General features: G+C 39.4%; 4 protein-coding genes across 8 annotated transcripts in view; 2 read left to right on the top strand and 2 right to left on the bottom strand.

The window, feature by feature from the left end:
* ppcdc (phosphopantothenoylcysteine decarboxylase) lies at positions 1-14,855 on the bottom strand. 2 transcript variants are annotated; one of them, XM_055006224.1, is made up of 5 exons: positions 14,716-14,855; positions 6,015-6,110; positions 5,508-5,636; positions 5,258-5,426; positions 1-883 (listed from the first exon to the last, which is right to left on the bottom strand). In XM_055006224.1, the coding sequence occupies exons 1-5, from the start codon at positions 14,764-14,766 to the stop codon at positions 795-797; spliced, it is 534 nt and encodes a 177-aa protein (XP_054862199.1). In that variant the 5' UTR covers positions 14,767-14,855; the 3' UTR covers positions 1-794. The 2 variants fall into 2 exon arrangements, with proteins under 2 accessions (XP_054862199.1, XP_023136756.2); XM_023280988.3 differs by lacking the exon at positions 14,716-14,855 and adding an exon at positions 9,964-10,196.
* Positions 10,260-18,140, top strand: hacd3 (3-hydroxyacyl-CoA dehydratase 3). Of its 2 annotated transcripts, XM_023280987.3 has the most exons (11): positions 10,260-10,474; positions 13,219-13,261; positions 15,200-15,273; positions 15,370-15,534; positions 15,716-15,761; positions 15,959-16,069; positions 16,157-16,284; positions 16,391-16,503; positions 16,976-17,082; positions 17,160-17,291; positions 17,387-18,140. In XM_023280987.3, exons 1-11 carry the CDS (start codon positions 10,397-10,399, stop codon positions 17,461-17,463), a joined length of 1,074 nt encoding a protein of 357 aa, XP_023136755.2. In that variant the 5' UTR covers positions 10,260-10,396; the 3' UTR covers positions 17,464-18,140. The 2 variants fall into 2 exon arrangements, with proteins under 2 accessions (XP_023136755.2, XP_054862196.1); XM_055006221.1 differs by lacking the exons at positions 10,260-10,474; positions 13,219-13,261 and adding an exon at positions 14,824-15,058.
* ints14 (integrator complex subunit 14) lies at positions 17,885-24,051 on the bottom strand. The gene is made up of 12 exons (XM_023280986.3): positions 23,907-24,051; positions 23,201-23,488; positions 22,844-22,951; positions 22,517-22,672; positions 21,491-21,609; positions 21,244-21,386; positions 21,061-21,153; positions 20,502-20,646; positions 19,670-19,803; positions 19,240-19,358; positions 18,680-18,745; positions 17,885-18,588 (listed from the first exon to the last, which is right to left on the bottom strand). Exons 2-12 carry the CDS (start codon positions 23,420-23,422, stop codon positions 18,355-18,357), a joined length of 1,539 nt encoding a protein of 512 aa, XP_023136754.2. The 5' UTR covers positions 23,423-23,488; positions 23,907-24,051; the 3' UTR covers positions 17,885-18,354.
* The window catches only part of LOC111575698 (sodium/potassium/calcium exchanger 2-like), a 9,738-nt gene continuing 6,132 nt past the window's right edge, over positions 23,638-27,243 (top strand). The window contains exons 1-4 of one of the 3 annotated variants that reach the window (XM_055006215.1): positions 23,638-24,371; positions 24,633-25,736; positions 26,011-26,244; positions 26,340-26,429. In XM_055006215.1, coding sequence (XP_054862190.1) covers positions 24,771-25,736; positions 26,011-26,244; positions 26,340-26,429 — 1,290 coding nt within the window. In that variant the 5' untranslated portion in view covers positions 23,638-24,371; positions 24,633-24,770. The remainder of the gene's footprint in view (positions 24,372-24,632; positions 25,737-26,010; positions 26,245-26,339; positions 26,430-27,243) is intronic. The other 2 variants (XM_055006214.1, XM_055006216.1) reach the window with 2 other exon arrangements.

Below are 27,243 nucleotides of genomic sequence, written 5' to 3' on the forward strand. Positions count from 1 at the left end.
CAACATCTGTATTGTTTATTGAGCTAATAATAAAGACAACATAAACAATAACAGAGAAAGCCAGAGGATGCCTTTGAAGGCCAAGTGGAGCATATAATTAAACAGGTTTGTCACTGTCCAGTCAACATCACTCTTTTCAAGAGGCTGGCAGTGATACACCATTTCTCTGCCAACTACCTTCAAAGAAAAGAACAAGGAAAAGGTGTACAATGCTGTTAGAACCGTCAGCGCAAAGGATAACAGACTGTACACACACATATTTCTGTAGACAGAAAACTGTTAAGGCATGAACAGCATTTTTCATTCTTTCCATGTATGCTATGCTATGCTATGCTACAGGATTAATAAAGTGCTACTAAAGTTGGGCAGTTTAAATTGCAATTATTATCTGATAGTAAATCTCTCGTCAACAGCTCATCAATCCATAATGAATAGGTGATATTAAAAACCACCCCAGGAGTGAGCCTGCTCCAGATGTTGCAGTTTCATAAGTCTATGCAAGAAACTACACAAGACTTTCATTGTCCATGTCCTAATACAAACATTAAATGTGCCCTGCCCTAACAGGTGCAACAGGAATAACAGATGAGACTGGCAGATGCCAATTTCTATACACATCAACAACACTATCCTAAAAAGAGGACTTCTCAGATGAAACAGGTGAAAGCAGCTGTGAGAGTTTAGCATGGGTGTGTAGGATCTTGAAAGTCCCGACATAAATTTGAAGGCAAGAGATTATGCTTGTCTTGTATTTGTCTTTGGCGTCAGCTGGAATCCACAATATGACGTGACGTTCATGTTTTCTGAGATGACTCATCTGGTTTCTGCAGGTACTGCTTTACAGTGCTGACAATAGTCGACACCTCCGCCATGGCACCTTTACCTGCAGCAAAGTAAAGCATTAGAGGGTACAGAAATACCTTCTGCAGGAAGGAATAATCATTATCTGTCAGTGGCTTGACAGCAGCAACACAAAGGAACCACATGCAACTGCAATGCAAATCTTTGAGCACATTCTCCATGCTTATAAACACACATGAACGCACATATTTTCTTGTGCAGTCACATACTTTGCATCTGAAATGCTAAATGATTTGTTCAGATCCCACTGCATGAAAAAGACACTGCACTACCTGATACCTGATAGAAACACTGATTATGTAATATTAAAAGTGAAAGATTTACTCAACATTTCATTTATTTAACCCTTGATGTTGCAGCATTACTACATTATTTTAAAGCTTTATATGTATGTCTTTGCAGATTTTCATTAGAAGAATACAGCTGCCCTTCACTCACAATAGTTTGTGCAAGTAAAAAAAAAGACATACTGAGGTCATTGATACAGTATAGTCAATGTCTTGCACTGGATCATGCAGATGCAGACTTCATTTTACTGGCCCTCATCACGTCACCACTATGACAAAGTAAGTACCTTACCAAGACGAGGAATTAAACATGACTTCTAATTGTCCAGTCTGTTGATATCCTTGAATAACAGCGCAACTGCATAAAAGTGTATACTCCCCGAAGCAATATTTTTAACAGCAATTTGTCTTCTGCCTTGCTTTCACTGCACACAAGACTGAGTTTTAAAACCAGACTAGTAGCTTCCGCCCTTAAGCAAACAACTGTATCCTGTTAATGAATGTCATCAGGGGCAAGTTCCTGTACCTGCCCCTTGGGCCAACCTCATTTAAGTTTATTGAAAACATAAGATAAGCAACTGGCCGACTCATTACTGAAGCAGGATAAGTGTCGAGGCTTATTTTTTTTAAGCCGATATTCCCATTGGAATATATAGTCATAGCAACAAATGAAATGACTGAATGGAAGCAAAGGAAGTTGCAATAAGGATGACAAGATGAAATAGTAGCACCCTATACTGTGGAATCTTAACAGGCCACATATCACACTTGTTCACAAGTACAAAGTGCACTGTATGTAGACTCTACACTGGCAGACATTGTGACATTAGAACTGCTTGTACCATATTTGGAAGGAGGTCACAGTGTACTGATGTCAGTGTAGTGAAGGCATTGAGTGTCTGTTACCTTATCTGACAGACACCAATGCAGTTCCCTGTTATTTCTGCCCATTTGATGACCAAAAATATATATTATAGTTGAGTAAATGAAATCCTAATGACTAAAACCGGTTAAAAAAAATCCGAAAATGTATTTGTTCTAATTTCTTATGTTTTTGGTGCTGTTGGTTTTTCCTTTAGTGTTGGCTAAAACCGCTGTGATGGAAGCCAAAAATTCATCTTTGAAGGAAAACGCCTGAGTGGTCTAATAATATATGCTAATAAATGTCTACTTTGTTGGAGGGAATGGTTGTATATGACATAAGAAGTTAAAAATTGTCTTTAAAACAGACAACAGAAGATCTCGCCTAACAGTCCTAAGTGGAAGGTCTTGTAGTGTACCACTTCCGTCAAGACCAAGCCATTGTGGTCTTCTAGTGAGCCTAAAGGTAGCTTATGCTCGAAAGTAACTACTTTGTTTGTATCCTCTGAGCTCATCTGAAGACTCTGAACACTTGAAGGTTGAGTCAAATATTTGGCAGTAACAGACGCTGGTGAGATGCGACAATTGTTCAAACGGTTTGGCCTTGTTTGTAAAATGTTACAAAAGTGCGACAAAATGAAAGACGTGCTTGAGTAAGAAGTTAGAACTCTGCCCACTCGCCTCCTCACCGTACGTGCTGCCTGAAGTGGGCACGCTTATCGTTTCACAAAAGTAAAAAAAACTGTTCCGCTGTTGTGGGTGTAGGAGGTTTCAGACACTGTTTGACGGTTGAACAAGTACTTTGAAGCCCACTTGCCTCTTAAGTACAGGTTCTGAGGAAGGGAGCTGACAAGACATTCCTCTGTGTCAAGAAGTACTAGAAGATAGAATTCTTGCTAAATTTTATGGAGTGCACTTGGGAAATAAAAAAAGAAAATAATTGGCAGGCATGGTCTGCAAGGCTATCTCCAAACAGTTTGATGTTTGTATGACCACAGCTGCCAGTATAATTAGGAAGTTTCAGGTCCATGGAACCATAGCCTGCCTCCTTAGATGCTTTCCTCAAGAGGAAAATTAACTCCAGATTAAGTAGAAAAATTATTTGAATGATGAAAAATACACCAAATAAACTTCAGAACACATACAGCCTTACTTTAAGATAAAAATACAACACTGTCTGGCACAGTATATCATAAGAATGAACGTTGGCTCCATGAAAGAAGACCCCGGGTTTAAAAGAGAAACATAAATAAAAGAGACTGGAGTCTTCTAAAAATAGATATTAGAAAGTCACAATGTTTCTGGCAGAATGCTGTTTGGACAGACAACAACAAAATTAGGGCTTTTTGGTAAGTTACATCAGCTGTATGGTCACTGGATGAAAAAAAAAAGCTTTCATGGAAAAGAACACCATCTCCAGTGAGAAACACGAAAGAGGCTGTTATGTCATGGGACTGTTGCACTGAGTCTATCACAGGGTTTCTTGAATGTGTGTAGAGTGCAAAGAAGTCAGAAGATTATTCAGGCAGTGTGGAGGGAAGCAAACCACCCAGTGTCAGAGTCCTGTCTCAGCTGCAAGTCATCGCTCCTCCAACAGGATTAAGATCCAAGACATACTTTTCAAAACAACCATGAATAAATGAAAGGAAAATATTGAACTGTCCCAATATTGTTCTTGAAGCCATTCTCATTTGTTGTATCATCTTTTCATCAGCTGTAGTGAAGTAGGAAGGCATCAGTAATTTTAGACATTCCTCTATAATCCTGCCAATCAGTTCTGGGTCTGTTCCAGCGTTTCCACTGAGTTAAATGTGTCTGAAATAAGGTACACTGGCTGTAAACCAAGGTCATCCTAGATATTTTTCAACTAACAGCTATCTGGTCATACACGGAGGTTGTCTGCGTGACTGTGGGAACTGTGTTGTCAGCACTGGGTTTTATTTTATTTATTGATGAGACTCGTACTTTTTCAGCCCATAACATAACATAGCTGCTGTCTTTTAATATGGACTCTTATTGAAGACACTCAAATGATGGGAATATCCTGAAGGGTACCAACAGTTTTTAGAGAAAATCTAATTTTACTCACTATGCACCTTCAACCTGGAATAACACGTAGAACAATCTGAAGCTTGACTCATTTTCAATTTTAGGGCAAATTAGGTTTCACTTATATCTTATCTCATTTCTAAGTGTTCCTGTTGTAGCTGATTCATTTTGTCTTCAAAAACAATTACTTCACTCATTCTCACTGATCTATTTTACTCATTTGCTTTTTAATATATTTACATTTTGCTTGTATGCCTACATTTTTTGCTTATTTGCTCTTTGTTCAGCTGTACTGTAAATTAGGTCTCTACCTCAATGCATCTCTGAGTTCAAATAAAGGTTGAATGAATCAATCAATCCAATGACAGATCCTGGTTGGGTGGAACACTGGTCATGCACAGGATCACATTAGGAGCAGTTTAAGGGCTCTAATAAACTGACATCATGCGGTAAAGTCACTTTACCAGGATTAAGGACACCTGAGCCATCTCCTGGAGCATGTGGTTGGAAATGAGACCTATTCACCTGCTACCACACCTAACAGTCACAGTGTACTAACACACCCTGAAATACACTTACCTGACTGTAGCAGGGTGAAATATGTAGAACAGTAAAAGTTCTCTGAACGTTTACTCATAGAAGGTTCTGCTTTTTTAAAATAACACAATGTGGAAAAAATATATATTTATCTGGGTGATGTGTGCCTTCTTGTTGCCGTTTTGTCTCTTTTACAAACTTATTCACTTCTAAACCACTAATGACACATGATTTACCCACTATTGTTACGCATTACTTGTCTAATCACTTTCAGTATCATACCAACATCTGTTGCACATCCGTCTGCCTCTGTTCTGTCTTGCATTTTGCCAGTCTTTATGCTTATGTTACAATTACGACTCTTGCAGGCAGGACATTTATGACAGTAAATTAACTCAGTAAGAATTCTTCATACACACAATAAAACTGATTCGGCAACAATTAACTGTATCTGCATCGTGGTCTTACCTCATGCTAAAACTGGTGGAAAAAAATCTAACTTAGTGCTGCAATTATTAGCTGATTCATAATTTATTCTAGGAAATTACTTTGGTCATTTTTCAAGTAAAATGCAAACGAGCTGCTGGTTGTTGCTGTTGCTTTTCTTGGTATTACGTCACTACAATTGCAATACTTGACGTTTTCCTGGTATGAAAACCCACCTTCATCTCCACACACAAGCTTCTTGGCAATGCAGGGGATTTCCACGTATCCAAACTCTTTCAGCTTGGACACCTGCTGGGCTGTAATAGGATGCAGCCACATAGCTGTATTCATAGCAGGGCAGAAGAGGAGAGGACGGCTGGTATCCCAGGCTCTTACCACGCATGTCTGCAAGGGACAAATACTAATCAACCAGGACACTATTTCAGAGAAAGGGTGTAATAAATCGCTATAATTTTATTTTCTCACCAGCAGATTGTCACAAATGCCACTAGCAATCTTTCCAAGAGTGTTGGCATCAAGGGGGGCAATGACAAGTAGGTCTGCCCAGCGCCTTAGCTCAATGTGTAGCACAGGGTCAGATCTCCTTGTCCACAGCTAAATAAACGACATGCCGTTTGGAAAAATGAGACACTCACTTTTTCACTTCCTTAAATGTATGATACTTTAGACCAGTGTTTCTCAATTTTTTCTGGCCCATGGCCATGTTTTTATGTCTCAAACTTTCTGACTGTGGCATTCTTTTATACATTTAATTTCAAAAGAGGAAAGAGACCTCCACATAGACTGTAGAAAAAACAGATATTGTGCATTTATTTAACATTTTATTTAAAAAAGCAAATTATTAAAATATGGATTTTAGATATCTTCCACTGTACTGTTATAATACTGTTGGTACCAGCTTCGAGAAACTCTGCTATGCACTGTCGGTTATTAATGGCTTTACTAGAACGTGTAAGTCAAGATTATTATTACCTCCCACTCATCCTTGTCAGTGTAGATCTTTACGGAGACCTCTGCTGCATTGTAGAAGTGCTTGGCGTGCTCTGTAGTTACCACTCGTACATCCACCTGAAACAAGACATTTATGTGCACAGAGATTTTTTAGATGAACATAGTCATTTTGCCACAGTGCCAGAAAAGATACCTACAAACAATAGTTGCTGTACTTTGGTAGCTTTGAGCAAATTTTGATATTACATCTCACCAAAAATCCCACCAATCCATTTTCCTGGCTGTGTAAGCATCGTGCCTTTCTTAACATTTTTCTTTACGCTTTCTTGACCAAGACAGGACAATGATTCTTATGTTACATACTTGCTACAACTGGTAATGCAATTAGGTATGCTTTCACACATTGGTCATGTGGTCGCTTGCCTGTCTTTCTGCTCTTCTCCAAGAACAGTGGCTCTCTTTGTCACCTCTGAGAACATCTGTAAGGTCGTGGACAGTTCAAAAGTGGCGAAAGTTCAAATGCCCAATAAGAGAGTCAGCAGAGAGTTTAAGTGTGGTGCTGTTGTTCTCTTATCGAGATAACAATCTGCTCATTCAGGGAATTTCCTTATACGCACTGTGTCACCTACTTGTTTTAATAGCAGAATAAAGTCTCTGGCAAGGCATCATGTTATTGAGCAAATAATATGTTTATAATGTTAGTCATATTAGCACATGAGCATCAACTTTTATAATGGACCCATTCATCCATAGGCAGTAGTAACTCTGACAGAATTGTGTTGTTGTGATGTGTATGATAGCACACATTTTTGCTGTAGTAATGTTTTTATGGCCTGTATCCAGCAGTAATGTTTGAAACACCCAAATTGTGAGGTCTTCATACTCATGGTCAGATGCATTCATTAGTTTAAGTTTACTGACTCAGCAGCTGCAATGTGAAAAGCTCTCACTAATTCTCATCCTGAAATGTCCTTGCAAATACTACAGATGATTACAGAGCTAAATATCTTAAAGTAGTTGTTCACGTATCAATATCCCACTTGTAAATGTAAAAATGAACAGCATGTACATTATTGTAAAATATGGGTGAATGGTCCACTGTAATTTCATAGCTCCAACATTCCTCTCTCTATTCCTCTTTAAGAGAAAACAATGATTCTTATGTTACATTCATTTTTACAGTTGACTATACTGTCATACATGGGCCATGTGGTTGTCTGCATGTGCCTGATCTTCCATTGACAGCAGCTCTATCTGTCTCCTCGAGATACATCTGTTTAGGTTGTAGACAATTTAAGTGCACATCAAGTAACAATCTACTCATTCAGTATTATAGCTACCACCAGTGATAAAGACTAACACAAAGTGATAGTGTCCAAGAATTTAAGAGTCACCGCTCATGCGTGTATGTATAAAATATATTTTTTTTTACAGTACTGCCGCTGCCATGACTGATCACACTATTTTGGTGGAGATTACATTGAATAATTGGATCAGTATGCCCCCTTGCTCCTTAGAGCATGATATTCAATTAAATGTAGGATTTCATATTTAGCCTAGTTTTGATATACATGCATATTTTCATTTATTCAGGTGGAACATCTGTTTTTGGCATCTGTTTGGCATGTCAATCAGATCAAATTTGGTTGTTTGTGCTGAATGCGAGGCATTAGCTATTACAAATACATTTCAGAGTGTATTTGCATCGCTATGCAAATGAGACGTAGCTTCATTTCCCTGTTTAGTGCAACAAGGTCATTTCGCCTCAGTTCACAGAATGTCCCATGCCTGATCATCTTCATTTTGGCTAATTTATTTTAAAGTAGTGAATATTGATTGATTTGAACATGTGTAAAATATTTACCAACCATGAAGTCATTATTGTTGACCCCAAGAGGCTGAATTTTTTTCCTATGATTGACACGAATAGGAGTTTAGGAGGCATAATTTATGAGAAAAAAACAAAATAACATTTTCTGCATTTATGGCCAATATTAGCAGGTACCATAGATGAAACTGCTCCAAAAGTGGTCCCAGCTGGGTATCACTTTTCATAAAAACATTTTAAGCACTTGTCAGGGCTCCCTCCTCTGTCCCAGTTTCAGCCCTCACCTGACCTCCCTCATCCTCCACCTGACCTCCCTCATCCTCCCTCTCCCCCTCCTTCCTCCTATTCCTCTCTCCACCTTCCTGCTGCAGCTCAGCAGAGCTGCTCTGTCCAGCTGCTGCTCATCACCAATCACTCATCAACAGAACTCCTGGCAGCTGTGGTGCAGCACACCTGATGATCATCTCCACCATAAAAGCCGGCTGCACACTCCACACCCTGCCAGATAGTGAACTCTGCTCATGCAGTCAGTTGTCTCACCTTGCACTTTGCAAAAGTTCTCCATTAAAAAAAAAAAAAAGCCTTGCCTTGACTAACCCTGTTTTGCTCCGTTGACCCAGCTGCCCAGTTCCACCTGCTCTGCCCCCCCATCTCCTGCACTCCGGATCCAGCCCTGACCAGACCTCCCCCCTCCTTCCCTCACCTTGGACCTGCTGCCTGCTCCTGGATTCCCTACTTGTTGTGGAAGGTCTCTGCCTGCCGTGTGCCCCCCTCGGCTCTGGAAAACACCCCGCCTGTCGCCCCCCCTGGAACGAGGCTCTCCTGCCCGCCAACCTACCCCCACCATGGAGGATGCCAACTGGGCCGCCGGTTCCTGGTACAGTCACCCCCCACACTCCCCGTTTAGTTCAGTTACTCCAGACAACAGTTTTCCCACCCCGTCCAGCACTCCCTTAACCTCTGTTTAAAACAATAAAATCCACCTCTGTTCTTGCCTCAGTCCCTCGTCTGTGTGCTCTCTGCTCGGGTTCACCCCCACGCCGTGACAGCACTATGACTTACAAAACTATGATTTTTCTTTAAGTGGCAATATTTTAGAATTCTTCCTGTTGGGACCTTTTTAATGTAAATATCCTATGCCAATCAACTACTGTATCAGCAAGATTGAGGTAAGATTGTTATCAAAATGGAAAAGCAACATATAGACAATCTTAAAGTCAACTTTTGGCCATTAGATGATCACAATAATAGTCAGAGAGCCAAATAACACTTCCATCCCAACAACTAATTTGATACATATGACAAGGGCACCATTGTCTTCAGTGAAGAGAAAATATGAAGAGGTCTGTAGAGAAAATTGCAGCAACCAGAAACACTGATTGATGACTGGGTCTTGCGCAGGTGTGTTAACTAAAAACCCAGAGAGCACACTGTTTTGTTTAGGTGCATTTATTTACTAATAAAATTTCCATAATAAAATAATTTTTGTTAAAATGGGAAAACAAACATTTATTGAGTATAATGAAGAAAATTTACCAATGATTAAAAACGCCATTTTCAATGTAACAGATGTATAAAATTATTAGGGGTTTCCTCATGCATTTGCTCATTCAAACTGATTGACTACAGTGGAGCTACTGTTTTGTTAGACTAATCCCAAACCAAATAAACAAAAACACAGTTGTCACACTCTCACTGAATGCATTTTGAGGGCTTTAAATAAACACGAATATACACTGAAGTAATTTAAAAAAACAATACTTAAGCTGAGAATTACAACTATACATCACTTACTTTTCCTTTATTTTATCGTGTTTTCAATTAGATTTGTCTTTTTAATCATTGTGTTTATGTCTTATGGGTTGCTGTTATTGTACAGCACCTTGGTTCAACTCCTGTTGTTTTTAATGTGCTTCATGAATAAAATTGACTTGATTGTAATAACTAGACTGCTGTGGATTTTATGTTGCTACCTAACGTCTCCATCTTGCGGTAAAGGTGAGCTCCTGCGCTCTATAAAAGGAAGAAAAACAATCAAAGTGTGTAGGTGTATGGGTTACATTTAGTAAAAAATTTAAAAAGACTCCAGACAAAATAACCAGGAGTAAAAATTTAAAAAATATTAAATGCCACGCAGCTCACCCCTGGGAGCTGAAGAAGCTGCGAGACCAAAAGAGGCAGTTTCAAGGCTGCGACGCTTCCTGTTACTCCGACAAGAACACGAAATGTCCCGGAAGATTCCAATAAATCCGCTTTCAGACATGAAACGTGATCGTCTGCCTGCATGTTCGCATACCACCAAGCGGAGGTCTGCAAACCGCTGTCGTACCGTCTTCCTGTGAATTTCTCCCCCTTCCGTAAATATTCGCCACCAGCCAATCAGCGAAGAGCAAAACCAACGGCTACTTTCCTGCACGAGCACGTCGCTACGCTTACAGATGGCGAGTGCGCGCTTCCGTAGAATATTCTGGGCAACCTGTTTTGCTGAAACCTCTGAGGCTAAGCTGACGTCTCTTCATGTCCTATTCAGCCTGATATCTCTGTTTGAAGCTAAGTTCTGTTAAAAAACGTAACAATGACACTCACACCTCTCGTTTACTGGGCTCAGCGCCATGAAGAAATCTACCTGCGAGTGGAGCTGACTGACGCACAGGTGAGTGTAAGCTGCTTCCTGCCGTCACTTTTCATCAGGGAAATGCTTTCGCAGTACTCCCTCTACGACCAGTTTATGTCTCTGGGGATAAAGAGTTTCTGATGCAAATGAAGGCTGCATGGTTTTGTAAACGTCACACCGCTGTCCAGCTGCTCAGTTTGCATATCTGGATGATAACCAGATCAGTCATTTAAGGTGATAGTTAATATTTGCAAAACGCTCTGCTAGGACCCACCATTATCAGCCAGGTATTACTCCACCAAACCTGCTCATTGGTTTCTTCTTATCTTGATTTTAGAAAAATGTGCATGTACTGTCAGTCACATATGGGTTAATAAACCTAGAAAATACCTTCTAGCACCACTTGGTACACGGGGGTGGAGTGTAACATTATCAGCTCACCCCACAGGTGACAGACAGGTGTTTTACCTGCAGATGTAGCTTCCGATTCATTCATTCATTCATTCATTTAAGAGGATGAATAAAGTATCTATCTATCTATCTAGCTATCGACCTTTATTTAAATTCATTACATTGAGGTAAAATACTTAAAATATTTAGTAGCACATATAATTAAAAAGAAAAGAATCAACTAAAGCAAGAACAGCTGAAAGTTAAAATGAATTGAATTGCCGTCAGGATAGAAATTATTTCAGCTTCAGATTGTTCTTCTTGTTAATTCGGGTTGCAGTGAGTGAAACTGGATTTTCCAGGCTCAATAAACACAGCCGACACCTTCAGCTTGATCCAATAATTTTTGCATAGGGTTAAAACAGTTAAAGGTTTTAAAAATAAATGAAATTAGTGGTCCTTCTTCAATTTGTATTAAATACACTTGCACCAACAGACCTTGTCAGCCATCAAACTGAGTTTTGGGCTGCATGAGTACTTTAGAGTCTTCCTCAAGAAAGAAAAATGTAACATTAATTATTACAGTTGATTTTAATGCCATACAGGAGCCACGTGGTTGCCTGCATGTATCCCTGGTTTTCCAATGACAGCAGCTCTCTCTGTCTCCTGCATAGGCTGCACATAGTTCAAGTGCACATCAAGTGACACTCTACTCATTCAGTGTCTTCTTATATAATATTCTTCTTGTGGGAGCGTTGCGCTAATAGGATTTTGTTGCATGTACCATAATTGCTTCATCAGTACAGCGAAATCTTGCAGAGTAGGTAATGCATCATGTGATAGGAAATAAGAATCCAAATAAATATAAACACATTAATTTCTACAATCGACACAGGTGGAAGCTGGTCAGGTACTTAGGTTTATGTCTTGTGTTACAGTCAGCACTGATGTGTTTAATGTCTATGCCAGGAATATGAGTAAATGATATTCGAAACATGACAGTGGATCATTTTCTCCACACCCAGTGACTGTCACCTCTTACAGAGAGTGAGCCAATCGTAGAATACAGCTCAGAGTGATGGGTATTATAACTGTCACCACTGATACATTTTAATGCAGCGTAATAAATGGTGTCCAGTGGTTTAAGAGTCACTGCTGATGCTTGTGGATATAAAAGGTCACCATCACCCAGTACTGATAGAAAAGTATACTCAATAAACTTTTCTCTACAGTGCAGTGAGAAACATGATTTATTCTTGTAAAAGATACAAGACTTCTCATTGATCCAGATTAAGAAATATTTATACTCTGTAAATTTTTGAATACCTATTCCGTTGAGAGTAGAGGTGACCAGACTGTCTAAGCAGTATTTTTGTCTCTGATGAAGATCATGTATATGGCTTTCTCTCCACTGAAAGCTAATTTATGCTTATTGAGTGCATCTTTTAACTGAGCAAAGCAGTCCTGAAAGCCTTTGACCAAATGTACAATAGTGTTGTATCTAATCTCAGATGTATGGATAAAAGCTCCTGCTAAATGAAACTGTGGAATTGTAGAATCCCAGCTATAGTCCGAAATTGTGTCATCAACATCGAGATGCGCTTTACCACCAGAAAAAGACTGCTTGTTGTGTACTGTATGTTTCAGCACAACAGCAAATAAATCTATCACGGATATGGCAATTTTGTACACAGATATAATACTGTATACAGTAAAGGAATTCATTATGTGACCACATTGTCTTTGCAGAAATGTTTCCCACAGTTTGTTTTTGTTTATCACAGTTCAATTGTTTATAGAAACCTTTTTAATCATTAGTTAACATTTAGAAAGTAGAGGCCAAAACATAAGTTGTCAGGATTTATTCTGAGGTTTGCAGAATTCGTTGTCATAAAGAGAAGTCATAAAGGTATGAAGAGGGAGAATATGAGTGTGGGGACATTTATGTGACATAAATGTCACTGATGAAGATGTAACTTTGGACCAAACACCAGGCTGCAAACAGGACCTTATCCACCACTCTCTGCCTAATTTAGGCATCATAGTCATAGATTTCTTTTTATAGCACTATACTGATCGTTATTCATTATACAGTGGCATGAACAAGAGCAGATTCAGGGCAGAGACTGTGTAAAATCTGGCTCATTTCCTCGAGGGTTTCTGCAAAGAACAAAATTATTCCAGCTGGTACTTAAATATCACTGTTATTTTCGGATTATATATCATTATGATAATCATATATTAATGGTTGTTTAGGTCCAACTTACCAGTCCTTTAAATGTTTTAATAATATCTCTGTTCAGCAGTATTGTGCACAGGAAGTAAAATGATGCTTGAATTCTCAGAATGAATGAGGAAGTTTGCTCATCATCTGCCTGTCTTTCTTTTTGCAGAATATTGACGTCCACGTGCATGAAGATGTCCTTCATTTTAGAGGTGAAATGCATTCATTGATTTCATGTACATTTGGTTGTGACTATTGTTACGCCCAGTCTAGGGGTCACTGAATGTAACATGAAGAGGCATCCTTCCCCTGGTCCCAAGCAGCTACAACACGTTTTCTCATACAAGTTATGTGTTTATTTACAACAAATGTGTGAATTTAACAATGGTGATGGTTTACTAAAAGCGACAGTGAGCAAAACCAAAAACAACAAACAAAACACCACTAACCTATTAACCAAAACTGACCTGCCAAAACAAAAGTTTTAAAAAGAACAACAAAGTCTTACCTCCCTATCCTAACTTAAACATGAGAAAAAACAGTTAAACAAAAATGTGGCTGCTCACTGCGATTACTCTATATTCTCAGAAATCAAACTGCGACTAGTCTATGTTCTCAAAATCACAGAAACGAATTGTGCTGACGTGTGCCTTGGTTGGAAACAGGGTAGGATGTTTGCAACACCCTCTGATCCTCTGACCCGGAGATGACGGCCGTTTCTCAATTCTAAGTACGCAAGTCCGTACTCCGTACTTTTCAGAAACTGATTGCTGAAAAAATATTAAACCTTCACGAGGACACCTCATTAACAGGGATGGATGGTTTACAGTTTTATTATTAACATGACTAAAATACATTACATACCTGAGTACAGGTGAGTCCCTACAGGTGAGCTCTTCATCTGCCTGTCAGGCAATAAAACAAACCTTTTCAAACATCAGCGGCATCTGATCAAACAGGTCTGATTAGAGCAACCTTTACTTCTGGCTTCAACAATTCGATTCATTTTTTGAACACAATTGAAAAATATTTAATTGCAAAAAGCTTAAATACATTTAATCATTTTCTGATGCTGATGTTCTGTCTGTGGAGTCTCCCAGCAGTCAGGGAGGATCTGGGTTTCCTCAGATGTCCCTGGAATAAAATATTGTCTAAATGTTATTTTTACTGCACAGTAACAGTCATAAGAATAGAACAAAGCTGTACTACAGGTAATGAAGACAAGACAATAATTCAGAAGTACACAGACAGCGATTGAGTAAAACATTAACAATATTATGAGTATTAGCTTTAACTTCTTTCAAGCCCATTTTTCTCTGAACAATAAAAAAATACACCATGAGGCCAAAGTGTGACCATTAGATGAACGTAAAACTACTTATATCCCCGTTTAACCGCCATAGAACCGTCAGAGCCAGCGGCAGATTTCAAAAAGTCTTGCCGACATCAGGCTGCTCTCGGCGGCTACAGTGAGGCTGACCGGCCGCTCATAGCCGTCTAACCTGGACGCTCACATCTCCGAAACCGTTGGAGTCAATTTTTAATCCGGCTTTATCTGGCTAAATTGACCACATATTTGACCTCTACACAACTACTTTCTCACCTGAAATAATCTGAAAACTACATTTTGTATCATAATAGTAGTATTCCCCAAAAAATGTGTTACCTCTGAAAGTTTCCTCCTCGGCCTTTGACCGCGGGTGGACGCGAAATGCATTATGGGTTATTTGGCCGCCCCAAGTCCGCAAGACTGGTCCGAATGCAGTCTCGATAAATGTGGGCGGAGCGAGAACATTTCCGGGTATTACTTCCGTTCTCGGTCAGATGCGTTCTTCGAATTGGAATAGTACTCGGTCTCCGACTGTTGATGAGTACGCGAGAACGCAAGTACGGACAAGAACGCATATTGAGAAACGGCCGTCCCCATTCCGCCTTTTTATCGCGGCCTTCCTGGTATCCTCAGCCAATCCGGCCCCGACCTGTCATTCTGGCGTCCAATCCTGGCGGTGGTGAGGCGCAGCCCAATTTGCATACGCGATAGGCACATAAAAAGGACCCACAGCACAGGAAATTACACATACAACCGCAGTCATAACACAATATTTCAAAAAGTGCAAAATTTGTGATATTTTGTTTTGTTTTGTGTGTAGCCCAGGGGCATGGTGCAAAAGGACATAATGATTACAACTTCAGCTTGGAGTTTTACTTACCAGTAAAGCCAGGGGTATGTATTCATGTTTGGATTTGGTCGTAGATATCTGCATCTCCTTTCTTAATGATGCTTTTAAGTTTTTCTTTTCACATGAACTCATGTGTGCAGGTGAGCCACAAGTCCACACAGCGGCAGGTAAACATCACAGTGCGGAAAGAGCAGCGAGGCTGGTGGGAAAGACTGACCACACAGGAGCGCAAACCTGTTTTCCTGGCACCTGACTTTGACCGCTGGCTGGACGAGTCAGACGCTGAGATGGAGATCCGAGAAAAGGTGAGCTTAAACTTGTGTTTTTACATCAGTGGGACATTTCCATGCACATTTAACAGCTTTATTGAATAACATACAGACATAAGCTTGCCAGATGTCAGTACTACGAAAACATTCCATGAAACATTGTACTACTGATGCCAAAACTCAAGAACTAGACATGGTTTTTGTTCATTTTGAAAAGGAGGAGAAAAAGAACAGACTGAAGGCTTCAAGGCACAAAGAAGAGGGTGAGTGCAAATACTGTTGATATAAAAATGTTTATTTTATCAGGTGGTTTCAAAATGTTTTGCAAACTAAATGATTATTACTGGACATTCCAGACATTAAAAATCTTGACTTTTTAGATGCATCTCCCTGTTTTCACAACTTTTCTGATGGCATGGATTAACTGCCAAATATTTTCTGCTTTTCTGACATGTTTCAGGATTTGTCAGCCTGAAGACAGGGTTTTTGTTTATGTATAATCTGGTGCAGTTTATTGGTTTTTCGTGGATGTTTGTCAACATGACTGTACGCCTCTTTATCTTTGGACAAGGTGAGAAATTGTGACGCTGTAGTTTGAAGCTTCATGTTGCTTCACAGAAACCCTGTTAATAAATGCAGTTTCTAAAACTCATTTTAGATTCTCTCTACGACACATTTCACACAATGTCGGACGTGATGTTCTTCTGCCAGACCTTGGCTGCAGTAGAAGTCCTCAATGCTGCTTTTGGCGTGGTCCAGACAGGTGTTTTCCCAACTCTTTTACAGGTGTGGGACGTTCCTTTTTTTGAAGTCAAGTTTCATGCAGTGGCCGGTAAATTTCGTGTGCAAGCGCTGATTTATTGAGCTTCTGTGGCCTTTTTTTGTGTACTAGGTGCTTGGAAGGAACTTTATCCTCTTCATCATTTTTGGTAGCCTGGAGGAAATGCACAATCGGCCAGTTGTGTTCTTTGTTTTCTATCCGTGGAGTGCCATTGAGATTTTTAGGTATGTGTCTGCCGTGTGTTCAAAGTAAACACTCATGAAAATGGACATCTTTTGTTTTCAGCCAGAATTCATCAAATTAAATCAAAAAAATTGCTTAATGCGCAGAAGTTTCTGGTTGATTGTTGACTTATTTTTACACAATTTTATAGAATTTAGGCCTTCAAACAATTCTGTACACTTCAGTACTAAACATTTACAGCTTAAAATGAAGCTATTTTAGCAGTAAAGCAGCTTCTTCACACAACAAGCACGCCATTTCTACACACAATGTAAATGAAATCACTGTGGCATCATCCCTAACTACAGATTCAGCTTTACAGATTGAAGATTATTCCTTTGATTAAAAAAAAAAAGAATCAACTTACAAGCAGATTATTTAGGCTACAAAGTTAGGAAGATGTATTGTTAGGGATTTGTTATTTGCAGCACAAGTTGTTTCTTGTGTAAAACTAACATGCTTCTCCATTTATAGGTATCCATTTTACATGCTGGGCTGTTTAAATATAGAGTGGAAAAGCCTCACTTGGCTGCGGTACACCATCTGGATGCCACTGTATCCGTTAGGTGCTTTAGCTGAAGGTGAGCATGTTTACTTCTTTCTGCATTCATTTTATTCCCATACAAGTGCTAAACTCCATTTTCTCATTCCACTGTAGCTGTTGCGGTGATACAATCCATTCCCATCTTTGACAAAACAAAATTCTTGAGCATGCCTCTTCCGAAAGCCATCGGTACCTCCGTCAGCTTCTCTTACTTCTTGTACATCTATCTTGTTCTCATGTTTTTGGGTAAGTCACCAGATTAAAAACAGTTTGTCTAATATTATGTTCCATTGTCACCATTTTTTTCTTCTATCAATCTTGTTTTTCCTCACCCTCTTCAGGACTTTTTATCAACTTCCGGCATCTTTACAAGCAGAGGACGAGGCGTTTCCGTACCAAAAAGAGGAAAGCAAACTGAGGTTCAACACCGACATTCCTCAAACACCTCTGTTGCCTGCCTATTTCTGGATATTTTTTTGTAATGGTCATCATCCTCCAAAACCCTGCTCCAATCAAATCAGTTGTAGGTTTTATTATGTTGTTAGCCTGTTGTCAGTCACTTCCCATAAGGTTATTTTGAAAACCCTACAGATGATACAATATTTCATCACTGCATGGATGAGCCCACATGCTAGTGACTGATTTCTCATACACTCAGATGCTGTAATTACTGAAGAGCTATCATAACCTAGAGAACTTCATATCTTGTGTGATTGTGTTTTTCCTTTTGATCTATTATATTTGTATTATTGACCAAATGCAAGAAGCACTGATCAGGAAACCCTGCTGTTATCATCTGTTATACAGTTATTGGTGAATGAATGACAGAAGCAACAATATACTGAACAAATACTTATTATTTCAGATTTCTGAACTGTCCCACAAAGCTCAGGGAGAAACTGACTGGTTAAATACAGAAAGCATTTTGTGTCTCTTATGCTCAACAATACCCCTGTTTTGGTAATATTCATGTGTATCCCTCTTACTCTGTTGTTTTATTGTTTTCAAGTTCACTTGAATTTTGAATGCAAACATTAACAGCTGTTTCCTGTAAATGTGGAAATTGTTTGACATAGAATAAAAATGTAATTTGAATCTGGTCAATCTTCAAAAAAGATCCTACAAGGAAAAATGTAAAAAAAAAAAAAAAAAAAAAAAAAAACACAAAAAAAACCACATATGTACACGCTAACATTTTCAGTTATTAATCTGACTCATTTCCACAAATAAGTTCTGGAAGTCACCAGATTCCATCACATATTGGTCCACACAGGCCGAGGCTGCAGTATTTCAGTCTGTTCGTACAAACTCAGCTTGAGAAGTCAGTGTGCATGGGAACAATGTTGTGATCAAAAGCAGCATACTGAGAGTCTCCAGTGCTGGCTAGTTTGAGCTGCTGTGCAGCGTGGGAGAGCTGGAAAGCTGCATCAGGATGGGCCGAGTCTGGCAGCATGGTGCACTCTCTCTCCAGCAGGTCAGCCACTCCCTTCAGGAGCTCCCAGAAACCGAATGCCAACGCAGCCTTCCGCAGACGGTTCAGCTCCTGCCAAATTATTATACAAATCAGTGACTGAACATTTGAAAAATATGAAAATTGACATTCTTAGCTCAAGAGCTGTTTTAGTTAAACTTACCTTATAGAAGGTCTGAGTTTTATCTGGTAATTTCCTTGCGTTTCTCAGGATTTTCTGGACATCAGTCTGTACAATAACAGCAAAAATCAGACTCAAATCAGTGAGGACTGGAATGGACCCAAATGCTTTGGTCTGTACTCAACTTGGTCACAGTTCCACAAGTGAGAAATAATCAAGAAATTCTTCAAGCTAAACACATGACTAAAGTTCTGACTGTACATCTCATTAACCACAGTCACATGCTGTGTTTACATCACGAGATGGATGGTAGAAATGGGAATGGCCATGACTTGAAAGCATCCACATCAGGACTAAAACCATTCTCTTAATATTACACCATATTCATTGAATTTTGATTTCATTTCCCTGAATGATGGGCATTGGCGTATACATTGGAATCAACATTTGTCAAGATGGATGCAGACACGAGTTGTCACATATTCATTGTTTTCTGAGTGGGTATTTTGTCAGACACTTATTAAATGCTAATATCTTACTTTATTTTTTACTCCATGAACCTCTATAAACTACCGTGCACTAATACAGTGATTTTACTGCACCTGTAATCCGCTGGCCTTAATCCACACAGTGACATTCTGGGCATAGCTTCGTTTGACCTGTGGCTGCAGCGGGAAAGGACTTTTACTGTCATCCTCTCCATAAGGATTTTCAGCTGCCTCTGAAATAACAGACATTTCATAAAACAGTAAATTCAGTTGGGCATCAAGATAAAAGCAGCTGTAAGAAAGCTGGGTAAATTATTAACCATGTGATTGTGTACACATGCAGAGTCCATTGCTCTTTAGGGATAAACAGTCGTTTACCTGTTCATAGGTTAGTGTGCCATAAGTTACAAAAAAATGTGCCCTCATTGATAAGAAAGTAGCCTGAACTTAAGAAGCTGGTTGTGAATGCACAGAAAACTTGTTATTTGTTTGTTTGGCCTGTGCCTGCAGGGAAACCTGACATGTTGAGCAGATAAATGTTTACCTGAAATTGGTCCCAAATATGAAATCTTGCCCAGCCAAGGCAGAGGCTCTGGACCAGGCTCAAACAGAGACATCATCAGGTTTGACTTCTTCTTGCTGTCTGCTTGAGAATACAGCATACCGTACCACTCTGGCCTGGGGAATAAAAAGCAAACTGGATTTAGACATTTGTTTATCGAATCTATCAACTAATATTCGGTGTGGAGGAAATGTTTCATGTAATAAAGGATTATCTTATCATTTACTTATTTAATTCAAGGCTCGTGGGTTTTAATCACTCATGTGCTTGTGTCTTGCTGAAATTAACAAATAGGCCATGTCAGTGTTTAACTAACATCTGCACCTAACCTCTTGTCATACTTGTAGCACTGCAACGACAAAGGATTAAGACGGAGGCACGATCTGTTCTTTTAAGTTAATTAAACTGTCAAGTGAAGGAAACACTAACATGATGATAAGATGAAGCCAGACAATTAATCAGTAAATAAGATTGTTATGTGGGTGGAAAATGACATGAAGCCGACCCTTTAACTGCATCTGGTGGGGGCATGACCAGTATATATCCTGGTAAATGCGCCCTTAGGAGAAATATTACATAAGCTTACTGTCTCCGGAGGATCAGAGGAAGAGGCAGCGAGACAAATAATTCATATGTGGAAATATAGTCACTACCATAATGATAAATAAAGAGGCCTGTTGAAAGAGCAGTGCCTCTCGTTTGGACACTCTTTCGTTTGCAAGTGTTTATTCAAAACTGGAAACTTTCGTAACAATCTGCAGGTGAATAGCACAATTCATGCATGTTAACTATAAACAGCTTTGTTGTATCTCACCCCAGCTGGACCAGCGCCACCATGCCCTCAACTTTCAGACTTCCATGCAGAAGTACACAAAAATTAGGACTTTTTCCTGCCATTTGACTGGCAGAAGGTTCCTCTTCAAGCTCATCTGTGGCTCCTGTGCCAACTTCATCCACATCTGAAATCAGGTACAAATAAAATATGTTGACACCAGAAATCTGTACATATGGAGGGCTCATGGATTTAGTTATATATTTTAAAATGTTGTTTCCTTGAAGTTTAAAGAAAAAAAATCAACATTTCTTGCTTTTAATTTTTGCTGGTAGATGATAAGCAGCACCTTTTTCTTCCTATTTTACTCAGTTTTCTACAAGCTGAAGCCTTTTCTAAACTGTCTTCATTGCTTTTGGACCTAATTCAATGAAAATCATTTTCCAAAAGCAACAAGCAACTTTGTTAAAGCTTGAGAATAGAAAGCATCCGTATTTATTTCCCTAAAAATGTGTTAAAGCAATGCACTGGACATGCTGCACAGCTCATTTTTTCTATTCATACTTTTTTAAATTGATACAGTAAAAATACTAAAACAAACCTTTGTTTGGAGCAATAGGTAGCACCAAATGTCTGGATATGACAGGAGGACTGGAAATGTCAGCGATTTCAATGAAACCCACAATTTCCAAATCTGAAAGACATACGACACAATGAAGATTTGCTTAAAGAATAAGCAGTTTAAATTAAACTCGAATCATTACGTCTGAAGCCACCTGAGTACCTGCACTAACTGTTCGGGGCATCGGCTCCACCTCTTCATCCATGACGACAGGCTCAGGTCGAGGAAACACTTGAACATCCGAGGAAAGATTCCCACAGTGTAGGACCGCGTGGAAAGGAGAGTAGGCGTAATCAATCAATCTCCTGGAGACAGAAATACACAATGTGTCCAAAAGTTCTTTTTCTAACACACAAAAGATGAAAAAGTACATTTTTGCTTGTATAATTTTGTCAGTTAACAGTCATACCCAAACATGCCCTGTACGCTCTTCATGCAAAGTGGTCCATCCATAGTGAAGATCTGTCCATCTCCTCCACTGAGACGAAGAAGCTCCTCCAAGTTGTCCATGGCATCCGTCATCTGTAACTGCAATTACACAAGACAGGGGAACCGAATTTACTAAGTTAGCAAGTCTGATCCAAGCGGTAAATTGAGTGAAATTTTGCATAGATGGACTGATAAAAATGACACAAAAATGCTGTGCTTGCCAACTCTTGTGAGGGTTCACATGGCATTCTGATTTTTGTGTGTCCATACAGAAGTACTCATGGAACAGACCACATTTTAAAAATCTTACTAACCTCACATACGTGCATCCGTCTTTTAATTGTTTCATACTCATCGATACAAACCTCTAATTTCTGTCTCTTTTTGCTATGCAGAGAAACAACCACAAACTGCCTTTCTCCCACTCTACCATTTATTCAATAACTTCTAGGATAAAAACGGCCTAACAGAGTCTGTGACCTTAGGTAGTGTTTATGACCGACTGCTTCTGGTTGCACATCCTCAAAATGCAGGAAAAACAGGCTGAGAAACAGCTTTTTCCCATGGTCCATCAGACTCTTGAACTCAAAACACCTGAAAACCTGAACGCACAGTATCACTTTTAATGGTTATAATGCTGCTTACGTGCAATCTCCTGATCATATTTAATCTTTTTTATTGACTTTTATTTCATTTCATTTACCTATCTTACCCTATCTTGCCTCTTTTGCATATGTTTTCATTTTTAATATAGTCTTGTTTTATATGTACATTAGATTTTGTTATTTAATGTTGTTATTTTATTTCTTATTGCTTGTTATCAATGTACCGTCCAGTGGCAGCTATGTATATTTTCATCATGCCCCCATGTATGACGACATGAAAGCTATTCTATTCTATTCATGTTATCTGACCACATTATCGGCACTAATCGTATTCACATCGAGATGCAGGCAAATAGAAATTGACTGTGGAACAGAATTCTTAAAAAAAAGTGCTTCAGTACCTCCTCTGCATTGGCTACACACATGATGAACAGTTTGGTAGGGAAAGGGAATGGGAGTGGGAACTTCTTGTCATCTCCGCGATGCTTCAGTGTTTGAAGGGAGTGACGTAGGGAACCTTTTCCGATACCAAGAGATCCATCAGTAACCAGCACCAACTACAGAACACAAGAGAACAAGAAGGTGCATAAACATGAGCCTGCGTCATGATGAATATGCACAGGTTGCTGAAATCACTTTAGGAAAACTGTTTGACCAAACACCAGCTTTAATATTCAATGGTTATTTCAAATGTGTGATGATGGTGGGTGAAGGACTGGGCTTAATACCTGACAGGGACAGGCACTGCCCCACTCCTGCTGAACTAAGTTATTAACTCCATTAAGAGCTGATTCAACACAGGTCTTGTCATAGTCTTCCAAGCTGCTGAGAGCTTCCTGCACAGAAGAAATTAACATTTTATTAGGGCTGCATGATATATTGTTTCAGCATCAACAATGCGAATCTGAATATCATTTGTTTTTATTTCTGATGCAGACGCACGCCCCTAAAGAATGAGTAAATCCTTCCAAATAGAGCTACTTAAGTCAGTAACTTATCAGAACATATATTAGGAACACATCACTATTATAGGAACACATGTAATGACCTTTCACACTTGACTTCTTAAATGGATCATACTTTACCTGCAATGCATTATAATCCCTGGTGAAAGGCACTAGGAGCTCCCAGAGAGAGGAGAAGGCCATCAGTGCCGTGAACTCCAGGCGGTAGTTTGAGGCCATGTGTTCGAACAACATATTGAGTCCGTGGACAGCCAGGTTCTTCCTCTGGAACTCTTCGATGCCATCCAGTGACACTGGCCGTGTCATGGACAGAGACACGTCCATTAAAATCACGGTCGGCATGGCTTCCTGCTTATTTAGACTCCCAGTAACACAATGGACTTAAACGAGCCCCCTGACGTGCTCTCACTGAAGGACATGAAAGAGAAAAAGACTGCTTATAAGAAAACCTGCCTATAAATAAGTCGTCCAACTTAGCGTTCAGTCCTTTCTTTTCAGAGCATGCTAACATATTTTCTCAGTTATGCGTGAGGTTTATTTTACTATAATTAACACGTAGTGCCAGTGCCACTACTGAGTGTTGTTACTCAGGTTTGTTTAGCTGTGTCAAACTACTGCTATTAACGGCGTTAAAAGCTAAAAGAAGCTAATGTTAGCTAGCTCTTCGGCTAAATCACCTTAGCATTGTGAGACATAACGATAAAACACTCAACGGAAGATGAGATCCGGTTACTGTTTAACGAATATGACAAAATAATTATCATCACGCTGAACTCTCAAGTAAAGTAATATTTTAATTACAAAGAATAAATGAAAATGTACGTGCCATTGACAGTTTAGCTCGCCATTCAGTGTTGTTTGTAGTGTAATGTGCACCAATATTTCAGTCCGGGTGAGTATCGAGTACTGAACAAATGGTTCCTATATGATATAAAGAATTTTTATGTGTATGCCGTAAACAGGAAAGATAAAAATATATAGAAAGTATGTATTATATTGACTTATTCAAATTTAAGTGTTTGGTTCGGATACCGGTTTAAATTGTGTTTTGCCAGATCCACGGGGGTGGGGGAAAAAGTGGGTGGTCATTGTGAGAAGTTTTTTGTGCTATACATTGCACGAACTGTAAAATTATTCAGTGGAAAATTCTCGATGATTCAAGACGAAACCCTTATTCCAGACTGCACAAGTTGTTTTTAGTATCTACGGATTCGGGTCACGGTTTGGATATTAATTATTGAGCAGATAAATTTGAGCAGAAAACGATGGAGGATGCAACGCCCTTTCGAAGGTACGACAGCTCACACTTGTTGTATTTTAAGGAATATTTCCAGTGTCTATGACCAAAGTTTTGGTGATCAGTTTGAGACACTGCAGGTAATCCTTTTGAAAGATGATATAATGTTTATGGTGAGGACTTGTCCTATAACTGTGTTTGAAGGTTTTTGATCCTGCTTCTGTGATTAAAAAGATACATTATTTGAATAGAACCGAATGCTATTCATAATTGTCGTTTTATTTCACCTCTGATGCTTCCTTTTGTTTACAACAGGTATTCCAATGAGATAAGATGAATCATGCTGCTGAGATTTTGGATTCTGTCACTCCATGGTCTGCTGTGAAAGCTTGAAATTGCTTTCCACTCCCTCTTGATTTTTCATTGCCAGCACTATTGCTTCTCGAGAACAAAATGAATACAAAAGGGAAGCAATTGCAGCTGGGCCAGGTCCTGTTTCTCCTCTCTGGAGTTTTCCTCTGTTCCTTCTGTCAGCTGACCACCAGTGCCAGACTGTATGAGCCTTTGTCAGTGTCTCAGAATTTTGGAGAAGATTCAACAGAGAGAATTGAGGAGACTATAGTAGTGCCTGGAGATCTGGAGGAACCTCTAAATGCAACAGGTGAATTACAGCCCACAGTTCAACCAACACCAGAGATGCATGTGTTACATCATACGGACACAAATTCTGATTTCAAAGCATCCACCACCACTGAGCCTCCACCAGAGACACCCACAGCAGCTCCTCCTCTAACCACCATAACTCCAACTGAACCTGATGAAGCTCCACATGTTAATGGTGAATACCCTAAAGATATCTTTTCTATTGAAGACCGCAGACGAGGCTGGGTGATCCTCCACATTAGTGGGATAATGTACATGTTTGTGTCACTTGGGATTGTGTGCAATGAGTTCTTTGTTCCTGCGCTATGGGTCATCACAGACAAGGTAGCTATTTCTAATGATGTAGCTGGAGCCATTGTCATGGCTGCTGGAAGATCCAGCCCTAAGTTTTTTACAGCCCTGGTAGGGGCCTTCATCAGCCACAGCAATGTGGGTATCGGCAACATCGTTGGTTCAGCAGTTTACAACATTTTGTTTGTGATTGGAATCTGTGCTTTGTTTTCTCGGAAGATTCTTCATCTGACCTGGTGGCCACTTTTCAGAGATGTATCATTTTACATACTTCACCTCATCTTACTGATTATCTTCTTCCTGGATAATGTTATAATGTGGTGGGAGAGCATGATGCTGGTGGCCGGTTACACTACATATGTTGTTTTCATGAAGTTTAATACACAAATAGTGAAAGCATTCAAGACCCAGCTCCACAAAGACAAGGGCACGGTGAAAGTTGTTGCTCTGGAAGAAGCTGAAAAGGTAAGCACCTGGGCACACTCTACAGAAAATACACAAATGGTTACTGTGGAACTGCTTGCAGGAATTGACCAAATAGTATTTCACACATCTAAGCATATCTGTATACTTACTTGTTACAGCATAAGTATGTGTTAAAGAACAAAGCTGCAGATTAGATTCTATAAAGAGGAGGGAAAGAGATCAACCAGAGACTATAAAGGTATTTTCCAACAGATACTTTTTACTATGGCCAATCGTGATCAACAAAATTACCTGTTGAAGTGTGTGTCTGCAGGAGAGGATGGGTCACGAAGATCCTGACAATGATGAAGATAACAGCAAGAAAAGCAGTGGTGACTCCAGTAAAAATGAAGATGATGAGAATGTAGGGAATCAGGAAGAAGAGGGAAAAAAAGATAAGCCTTTGTCTTTAAAATGGCCTGTTACACAATATAAGCAAGTCATCTACCTCTTCTTGTTGCCCATAGTCTTCCCTCTGTGGCTCACAGTTCCTGATGTTCGCAATCAGGTGAGACTTGGATGCATCTTTTGCATAAGCTATTCTTCACATGTTGCTTTTGTGCGTTTACATGTTTGTGTTTTTTCTTTTCTTTTGTCTGACAGAAATCAAGGAAATTCTATGTGGTAACCTTCCTAGTCTCTATTTTGTGGATTAATGCTTTCTTCTACTTCATGGTGTGGTGGGCCCATCGGGTCAGTAAGTGTAATACGTTTAGAGGTGTATTTGAAGTGCTTTGCTTTGTTTTGTGACTGCGCACACAGGCACAAAACGGTTTTCCTAAAGGTTGGTGGAAATTGGCTGGAAGCTGAGCACACAAGAGAAGGATTTTGAAAAATTACACCATGGTGCATCTTTAAAGACATCCAGGGAAAGTCAATTTACCTTGTGAACATGATAATATGGTGTTTCTTTATATACTACCTAACTTTTCGTGAGCAAACAAAAGGGTGTCAACATCGTGGTCAAGTATTCTCACCTTGAAAGCAGTGTACTGATGTAACGAACCAATCTTGGTAAATTGCATGGTGGGATTTTCTGTATAATTATTCTTCTTCCAGGTCAAACATGTATGGTTGAATCACTCCAGTATTATAAATTGTCAGTGCATATTGTAGAATTTTTCAGTGTTTGAGAGTTGTAGCAGAGTTGTAGTTGAGCTGGTGTGCTCTACCTCCATTAAGAGGGGAGAAGTGGTTAGAGAGGCAGTTACTGTGTAGATCCGCATGTAACTTTGATGCAGAGATCAGTTTTTAGGAAAAAGTAGTTTTCATTTTCTTCAATTTTCATTTTTCTGTCAAATTCTTTATTAATTAATGATTGCGTATCATAAACCAAGATTTAGATTGTGTGCTTAATTAGTTAGGTTAAGGTAAACGTGAGAGTAATCCTGCAGCTGCTATTTGGTCACACTGAATACTGGTTTTATTTTTAGGTGGGAGAAACTTTAGGCATCTCAGTTCCGTTTGTGATTATCCTGGCTGCTTGTAAAGTGCTTTGGTCCAACTC

This window comes from Amphiprion ocellaris, chromosome 3 (assembly GCF_022539595.1).
Source record: "Amphiprion ocellaris isolate individual 3 ecotype Okinawa chromosome 3, ASM2253959v1, whole genome shotgun sequence".
Taxonomy (NCBI): Eukaryota; Metazoa; Chordata; class Actinopteri; family Pomacentridae; genus Amphiprion; species Amphiprion ocellaris.

Excerpts from the sequence above, each read along its gene's own strand:
- ppcdc (XM_023280988.3), bottom strand. The coding sequence starts at position 10,107 with ATGCAGGCAGACGATCACGTTTCATGTCTGAAAGCGGATTTATTGGAA. Across the intron at positions 5,637-6,014 it reads CTGACAAGGATGAGTGGGAG|CTGTGGACAAGGAGATCTGA; the intron begins GTAATAATAATC and ends TCGTTTATTTAG. Across the intron at positions 884-5,257 it reads GCTTGTGTGTGGAGATGAAG|GTAAAGGTGCCATGGCGGAG; the intron begins GTGGGTTTTCAT and ends ACTTTGCTGCAG.
- hacd3 (XM_055006221.1), top strand. The coding sequence starts at position 14,824 with ATGTGGGCGGAGCGAGAACATTTCCGGGTATTACTTCCGTTCTCGGTC. Across the intron at positions 15,059-15,199 it reads GGCGTCCAATCCTGGCGGTG|CCCAGGGGCATGGTGCAAAA; the intron begins GTGAGGCGCAGC and ends TTTTGTGTGTAG. Across the intron at positions 17,292-17,386 it reads TCTTGTTCTCATGTTTTTGG|GACTTTTTATCAACTTCCGG; the intron begins GTAAGTCACCAG and ends CACCCTCTTCAG.
- ints14 (XM_023280986.3), bottom strand. The coding sequence starts at position 23,422 with ATGCCGACCGTGATTTTAATGGACGTGTCTCTGTCCATGACACGGCCA. Across the intron at positions 21,387-21,490 it reads AGCGTACAGGGCATGTTTGG|GAGATTGATTGATTACGCCT; the intron begins GTATGACTGTTA and ends TTCTGTCTCCAG. Across the intron at positions 18,746-19,239 it reads TTAAGGCCAGCGGATTACAG|ACTGATGTCCAGAAAATCCT; the intron begins GTGCAGTAAAAT and ends GTTATTGTACAG.